This window comes from Myotis lucifugus, unplaced genomic scaffold, assembly GCF_000147115.1.
Source record: "Myotis lucifugus unplaced genomic scaffold, Myoluc2.0 scaffold_5, whole genome shotgun sequence".
Classification (NCBI taxonomy): Eukaryota; Metazoa; Chordata; class Mammalia; order Chiroptera; family Vespertilionidae; genus Myotis; species Myotis lucifugus.
In genome coordinates this window covers 9,228,033-9,236,634 of record NW_005871053.1, presented here as the reverse complement: position 1 = coordinate 9,236,634, position 8,602 = coordinate 9,228,033, and the positions used below count along the sequence as shown (strand labels likewise).

At 44.2% G+C, this 8,602-nt stretch overlaps 1 protein-coding gene across 1 annotated transcript in view; it reads left to right on the top strand.

Annotated features, from left to right (window-relative positions):
• Positions 1-7,932, top strand: part of MAP3K20 (mitogen-activated protein kinase kinase kinase 20) — a 143,125-nt gene extending 135,193 nt beyond the window's left edge. The window contains 2 exon segments of the mRNA XM_006083113.3: positions 1,548-1,698; positions 5,920-7,932. Coding sequence (XP_006083175.1) covers positions 1,548-1,698; positions 5,920-6,620 — 852 coding nt within the window. The 3' untranslated portion in view covers positions 6,621-7,932.
• The last annotated feature ends 670 nt before the right edge of the window (positions 7,933-8,602 follow it).

Here is an 8,602-nt window from a genome sequence, read left to right as displayed (position 1 = left end):
TTACAAGGCTGATGGGACGTACAAGGTAGAGAAAACCCTGCGGGGCGGGTTAGAGGGGACAGGTATAGCCCCGACCCTCGCCACACACGGAGATACTGTATGCATCTCCCATCAATATGATGTGCATTTCATTCATTCATTCAAGTGGTCATTCAAGGGACATTCAGCCAGAAACACCCCAAGAACCTAGGCACTGTAAGAGGAGTTTACACGTTTTATCTCATTGATCTTGTGTAAATACAGAAAAAAAAGGTAGCATTGTCTTCACTTGGCAGCTAGGGAAAATAGGCTTGGAGAGATGAAAGGTAGCCCCGAGGTTTGGAGTTGTCAGTGTCATTGTGGGTGGAGTCCCACCAGGTCCTCTGACTGTAAATACAGTTTCCACCGGGTCCTCTGACTGTAAATACAGCCTCCAATTGGACTCCATGCACTAGCACATTATGATGGTCTTCTGAGCCGCCCGGGTCTGGCTTTTCAACATTAGAATCCAAACCCTGGCCAGTTCACTGCCCCAGGGTGGCCCAGTGCTGGAAGCCAATAGTGTTATAGCAGCTAATTTATCATCAGCCAAGGTGCACAGCGTCTCAGGAATGAGGCACCTGAGAAATAGCATTAATTGTCAGAGTGTTGCTTGCAGGACACAAAACCTAAAAACAGAGGTTGACTGGTCTTGAGGAACTTGGAATCTAGACTATTCTGGAGCCTGTTGACCAGTCCCCACCCCACCACCGAGGAAAACCCTCTTTTTACTAAGTAGACAGTGATAATAGCTAGACTTCCTCTCTTCCTTCCTTTGTCAGTAAGGAGACATACTACACGGAATTCTTCTCTTCTCCTTCTCTCTCCCCTCCCTCTTCTTCCTCCTTCTTCTCAGGCTCCATGCATCTGTAACTGTCACTTCAGGGCTCTTTAAATATGTTTTTGTAACCTTATTGAACCCTGAGAGGCTCTTGAATCCTGCTTTGTGATACCTGGTGAGTAGGGAAGTTTGGGAACAAGAAAGTGCTGTGTCTTGATCTGGTGTCCTCTTCTTTTTCAAATTCTTGGTATTGACTCTATCCTCTCTCCCTTTTGTATCTGTTGCCCTGTACCTCCTGTGGGGTAATTAGTCCCATCAAACGACCCACACTTGCCCAGTTACCCTGCTGATCAGAGGCAGTCAGGCAAAACAGTGGTCAGATTTTTATTTATTCAACAAAATGTCAGCTTTTAAATACTATAAACAGAAGAAATTGTTTTTCATTTCTTATTTTAAAAGAAGTAAGTTGAGATTGGCCAAATATAATAAATTCTGAGAGAAGATGGCCACATTTTTAATGACTATAATCCACTAAGGAATAAAGTGCTGTCATTTGGAATAAAGTGGTTAAAATGTGTCTCTTAATCAAATTACCATATTTAGGCAAACTATAAATATGTCACCTAATGCATTTATTATAGTGTTCTAAGAAGTTAATTGAAGTGATATGATAACCTGATTTTCTTTCCTTCCTATTTTATTAACATGTGTATGTTTGGTTGTGGGTTTCACTATTTTTTTTTTACAGAGTGATGTTAGAACTCCCAAAAGCACTAAACATGTTCATTCGATTCAGTGGAATAGAACGAAACCTCAGGATGAAGTGAAAGCCATCCAACTTGCCATTCAGCCACTATTCCCCAACTCAGAGGGCAACCTTGGAAGCAGATCTAACTCAAGTAAGTTAGATGTGCACTAGACTAGACTCCAAACCCTTAAGTACCAAATTCTCATGCCAGGGACAAGCGCCACTCTGTGAATAGATATAGCTTTCTAATATAATACTTCCTTCTTCTATTTTATTTAATATAGTTTTATTAATTTATAGAGAGGAAGAGAGAGAGAGAGAGAGAGAGAGAGAGAGAGAGAGAAACATCAATGATGAGAGAGAATCATTGATTGGCTGCCTCCTGCACAATCCCCACTGGGGATCGAGCCCACAACTCAGGCATGTGCTCTTGATTGGAATCAAACCTGGGACCCTTCAGTCCGCAGGCTGACACCCTATCCACTGAGCCAAACCAGCTAGGGCCCTTCTTCTATTTTTTCAATATTTGTTTTAAATAGTATTTATGGACTTATAGATATGAGCATATTATAATAACTGTGATAAAACATGAAAATTAATGATTATGTTATATTGCTAAATAAAATAAGTATATCTATTTATATATATATTTAGTTTTCAAAATTGTAGGTAAAGATATGAATCTTCTATGTCCAACAAACATTCTTATGAAGCTACTGCTATCACTGGGGCAACTTCCTGAGTCCTGAATACCATACATACATCAAAGCGTAGGAATGACATGAGGAAGGAGGGAGGGACAGATGGAGGAAGGGAGAAAGGAAAGGAGGGAGCGGGAAAATAAAGGTAGGAGAGGATAGAGAAAGAAAACATGATATGCATATAATGGATAGTGGTGATGGTAATTATAGATGATACTAGAGGCCCAGTGCACGAAATTCGTGCATGAGGGGGGTGTCCCTCAGCCCGGCCTGCAACCTCTCCAATCTGGGACCCCTTGGGGGATGCCTGACTGCCCACAGGGATCAGGCCTAAACCAGCAGTCGGACATCGCTCTCACAATCTGGGACTGCTGGCTCCTAACCACTCGCCTGCCTGCCTGCCTGCCTGATCGGCCCCTAACCGCTCCCCTGCCGGTCTGATTGACGCCTAACTGCTCCCCTGCCGGCCCGATCACCCCCAACTGCCCTCCCCTGCCAGCCCAATCACCCCCAACTGCCCTCCCCTGCCAGCCCAATCAACCCCAACTGCCCTCCCCTGCCGACCTGATTGCCCCCAACTGCCCTCCCCTGCAGGCCTGGTCACACCCAACTGCCCTTCCCTACAGGCCGGGTCACTCCCAACTGCTGTCCCCAGCCAGCCTGGTTCCCTCCAACTGCCCTCCCTGCCAGCCTGGTTGCCCCCAACTGCCCTCCCCTGCAGGCCTGGTTGCCCCCAACTGCCCTCCCCTGCAGGCCTGATTGCTCACAACTGCCCTCCCCTGCCGGCCATCTTGTGGTGGCCATCTTGTGGCAGCCATCTTGGAACAATGTCGCATGATGCCACCTAGGCTTTTATTATATAGGATAAAGAAACAATTTAGAAATAACATGGAGGAAGGCCAGCTGACTTGATGGTAAATTAGTCATCATTTGGTAGATTCGGGGAAGAGGTTCTGACTGTCACCTTTGTGGGTCCAGAAACTCAAATACAACCCAGAGTTATGTTCTGCAGGACTGTGACAAGCTAAAAAAACACATGGGGATGGATGCATAAACCCCATGCAATTCAGTTTTTATCATGAAAAATATACCTGCAAACAAACCAGAAATACATGTTTTCTGATCAGTGCATTTTTCCCTAGTAAGAAAATCTACCTGAGAAGCCATATCAGAAGGTTTTTTGTTGGCATGGAGACAAAGGACCTGATGGCTAGTGTCACTGAGTTAGAGGGCCTGGCTATATGTCTTCTACTATAAGGACTGGCTTGTCAACCAGCCCAGATATTTTTACATATGCACCAGCCCGGAGGCCCAGAATCCTGGACAGTAAGCCAAACTCTTCAACACATACTTTGGTAGCATGCTGGACCTGCCTTCCTCTGTCAACACAGTTGATTGGGTTATTTTCTTTCACAATTGATCACAAGAAGATACTCTGACCATCATGACTGGGCTTGAGTTTTTACCCGCCTTCTCAGTCACAAATGCATCTTCAAGCATCTCTTAGGGCATGCTGTCTCTACACATGACTAACCCCATATTGTAGGTGTTGATCCCCACTAGCTTCTCTACAGGAGGAACTCTAAGTTCTTCGATTTGCTAATTCAACAATCTTGTGTTGCATGCAAATACTATCAAGCCTTAAGGACTTCTTACTATAACAATTTTCCCCTCCAAAATAATTAATATTTTAAGGCACATTTTACTTCTGTAGGCTGTCATAGTCATGATCCCACTTGATGCATGCAACACCTTTGATCCATACAACATTCCACCCTTGAAATCTGTAGGGGTCTTCTCTCTCCACGTCTGTGGTAGTTTTCTCTTTTCTTTTCTTTTCTTTTTAAATATATTTTTGTTGATTTCAGAGAGGAAGGAAGAGGCTAGAGAGATAGAAACATCAATGATGAGAGAAAATCATTGATCAGCTGTCTCCTGCACACCCCCTACTGGGGATCGAGCCCACAACCTGGGCCTGTGCCCTTGGCCGGAATCGAACCCGGGACCTTTCAAAGGGAGGCTACTTGCTGGCAGAGAAAAGTGAGCATCCTCTGTTCTTGTCAGAAGCTCCATCAGGAGCTCAGGGAGGACCACCAGGGAACTCAAAAATGTAGGCAGCATAGTGCGTGGCCCTGGAGAAGACAGGAGAGATCCAGGTGTGAGAACCTTCCTTATTTACTAAAATATAGTGTACAAAATGGTTCTTGTTAATTGACCATTTTCTTTTACCTTAACCTTTTCCTGTTTGCTTCATTTCCATGCAAAAAAAAAAAAAATTTTTTTTTCTTATTCCTGAACCTCAGGAATCTCTCCTCTGGAGATATGAACTGTCTTTCTTCCAAACAATCTCTAGCTGTCTCCTGTTGGAATCCAATTTCTTTTACCTGCAGAGTTCTTGAGGACTTAAAAGTGCTTGCTGAGAAAAAGCTTTTTGTTTTCTAAATGTGCCCCTGCCATCCAAACACACTCACACAGCGTTTTCAGAAGTGAGAATATGGCTAAGTGGGAAGAAGATGGGATTTAGATGCAGATGGGCCCAGCATTATCAGCTAAGTGGCCTTGGGCCAGTTACTTATTTCCCAAACTTGCTCCTCCTTTATGGAATAAGATTATTAGTATTTATTTACCTGAAAAGAATAGCGAGATGATTAAATGAAATAATATAAATAAAGCCTATGCAACAATGACAAGCATATTTATACATATAAGTATAAATATACAGTGTAAAGGCCTTTATTTTTTTTAAAATGTATCTATACTAATAAAAGGGTAATATGCTAATTAGACCAGACGTCTGCCAGACAACCTTCCGGACAAAGCCATGGTGGTGGGACCGAGGCAGAGGTGGTTAGAGGTGATCAGGCCAGCAGGGAAGAGCAGTTAGGGCGATCAGGCCAGCAGGCAGGTGAGCTGTTAGGAGCCAATGATCCTGGATTGCGAGAGGGATGTCCGACTGCCAGAGGATCGGGCCTAAACCGGCAGTCAGACATCCCCCAAGGGGTCCTGGATTGGAGAGGGTGCAGGCCGGGCTGAGGGACCTCTTCCCCCACCCTCCCGCACAAATTTCGTGCACTGGGCCTCTAGTCCTATATAATAAAAGCCTAATATGCTAAGTGACCAGTTGGCGGGTCAGCCATTCAACCAATCAAAGCATAATATGCTAATGATGTGCTAAGGCCACTCAACACTCCCTATAACATGCACTGACCACCAGGGGGCAGATGCTCCAACCAGTATGTTAGCTTGCTGCTGGGGTCCGGCCAATCAGGACTGAGCAAGAAGGGCTGAACATGGCCTGGAGTCCTCCCATGGTCCCTCCCCGGCTGGCCAACCTCTCCCATCCCTCCTCAACCCCAATCATGCACCGGTGGGGTCCCTCGGCTTGGCCTGCACCCTCTTGCAATCCGGGACCCCTTGGGGAATATTGGAGAGCCAGTTTCAGCCTGATACCACAGGCCAGGCTGAGGGGCCCCACTGGTACACAAATTCATGCACCGGGCCTCTAGTTTATAATAATAAAGGAAATGTCCTTATACCCAGCCTAGAATTTCTATGAATGGTAAAGCTTAGAGCATCCCAAACAGGCTTGCATTATCCAGAGACAGGCTGATGAATTAGGCAGTGCAGCTTTGCTGTGGCTTAAGAGATGCTCACTTCCATTTCTTCTGCAGATGCTGATTGCCAGTGGTTGGACACCCTGCGCATGCGACAGATTGCCTCCAACACTGGTTTACAACGCTCCCAGAGCAACCCTATCCTGGGGTCACCCTTCTACCCCTACTTCAACGACCAGGATTCCTACGCCGCTGCTGTGAGGCGGACCCAGGTGCCCATTAAGTATCAACAGATTACACCCATAAACCAGTCCAGGAGCTCCTCCCCCACCCAGTACGGGCTCCCCAGGAACTTCTCTTCTCTGCACCTCAACTCCAAGGACAGCGGCTTTGCCAGTCTCACGTCCGACAACTCTTCGGAGAGGGCCCAGTACTCGGGTAGAAGTCGGAACAAATACGACCGCGGATGTGTGTCGCTCAGCTCGTCTCCTCGGGGAAGGTACAGCGGGAAGAATTCGCACTCCACGCCTTCAAGAGAGAGATACTCTGGGAAGTTCTACCGAGTTCATCCGTCTGCGCTCAATGCGCATCAGTCGCCTGACTTCAAGCGAAGCCCAAATGACCGCCACCAACGCCGGACCATCCCAGGGATGCCTTTGAACCCCGAGACTGACTCGGGAGCCGGCGAAGAGGAGAACAAAGTCAGCGAAGGAGGGTGGACGAAGGTGGAATATCGGAAGAAGCCCCACAGAGCGTCTCCTGCCAAGACGAACAGAGAAAGAGCCCGAGGAAGCTACCGCGGGAGGAGAACCTTTTGATGAATTGAACTAGATGAGTTTTCTTTCCTAAGCAAGCTGTAAAAAAAATAATTTAAAAAAATGAATGGGTTTTCATAAGATGATGCCTTCAGATAGAATTGACAAGAAGACAACTTTTCCATTTTTTTGGATTTGGGAAAAACGTTCTAATTGAAACTACTGCCAAACCAGACCCTAAATTATGGATGTTGGTGGACCAAGGATAGTAACTAGACTTAATCACAATGTAGTTACTTTCCCCCCGGAATTAACATGTTTAGAGGAGGGGATATGCCATTGTATTACCCTAACCATTGCTGGTCTGGTTAGCAAGGGCCTGGACTGGCATGAGGTTAAGTGGGGGCACTCGTCTTAGGTGCAAAATTTAAGGGAGCACCCAAAAGCTCAATAGTCAAGAGAAATAAGATGCTAATGCAATACTTAAATAAATGAAAATTAATGCCAAAAATATGCGATAAAAAAATCAAAATCCTAGATAAAGACAGAATCAATATTAATGATTTTTCTTTTTGTCTAAGGCTCCAATATGGCTTGACAAGGTGCTGTTACTGATCTTGTCTTTATTTAAAATTTTGATATTTTGTTCCACATGATTTTTGGGCATGAATTTTCTTTTTTAAAAATATAATTTTTCTTGATTATTGAGGTGTTCCGTTTTGAGGGGTTTTTGTTGTCGTTTAATGTCCCCTTAAATTTTGTGCCCAAGGCAAGTGCCTCACTTGCCTCATCCTAGTCTCAACACTACTGGTTAGTATTTATTTTAGTGAGATATTTGGGTTTTTATTATGGTCGGAGCTGAACTGAGTTAGGTTGTCATTTTTAGGCAATAAAAAATGTTACTGAACTTAATGTTGATTACGATGCATATCTCATTCATTAAGACTCATCAGAAACCAAAGATCTAGGAGATTTGTGGTTATTTTCCTAAGCAACTGGAGGCTTTTGAATATTCTTTTCAACATTTTACCAAAGGAGGAGCAAAGAGGGAAACTTGGCATGTCAGAAATCTAAAATCTGTAAGGAAACTGACACAGAGCAGGATAATAATGTCACAAGCTAAGAGCCAGAGAAACTTAAAATTACCAACATCCTTGTTCCAGCAAGACAGTAAATACTATCTTTGCAGCAAGAAAGTGCTAAGCAGCTGGGGGCAAAGAGGTAAGGGGTGCAGGTGTGAGAAAACTGCCTGCCATTTAGGATGGGAATTGTGGATCCAACTTGTGGAATTCCTCATATTTTACAAACCAAAAAGACTGGGGGGGGGGGGTACGCAACAAACTTTGTGTCAAATAAATTAATGTCACTTTCAATATATTCTGAGATTCTGTTCAACATTCACTCACCCTAAATATCAAGTGTTCCTTGCCATGCACAGGATTCACCATGCCCTGTAGAAATCCTGATGACACCCTGGTAATTTCGTGGGGTTCAGTCCTCTTTTAATAGAAATCAGTCATCAAGTACATGCGTATGTTATTCCCAGAGTGGCTGCCCTGCTCTAATTCAGTGCTTGGGCCTGGTGGGGAAAACTGTATTTGGGTAGCATTAAAGTCAAGGTTATAGGAAATGACCTTTATTTATGAGGGAAGCTGTGATCTAAACGTTGCTTCAACAACTTGATTTTATAAGTCATATTGCTTGCCATCTGCCTTTACAAGCAAAAGCAATGGGAAACGGTGAAATCCAATAGCGAGGCACTCTTTTCCATCTTGGATACCTTCTCTAAGGTTTTAAGCTCCGTTTGGACCCTTTCTCACTAAGCTTATATCAACCACAGTTTTTAGTTATGTTTCCCCTTGTTCGTGTTTAAAGTTAAAGAAAGATGGACTAATACAAGTATGCTATCTTAATGGTATGCTACATTCAAATGCAATAAAATATTTTCTTTGACTAGAATTTTTGGGTAAGTAGCTGAACACAGGGTCTTAACGGAGTCACTCTGAAAGGAACACAAAATATGGTTTTAACTAAACAAAAATGTG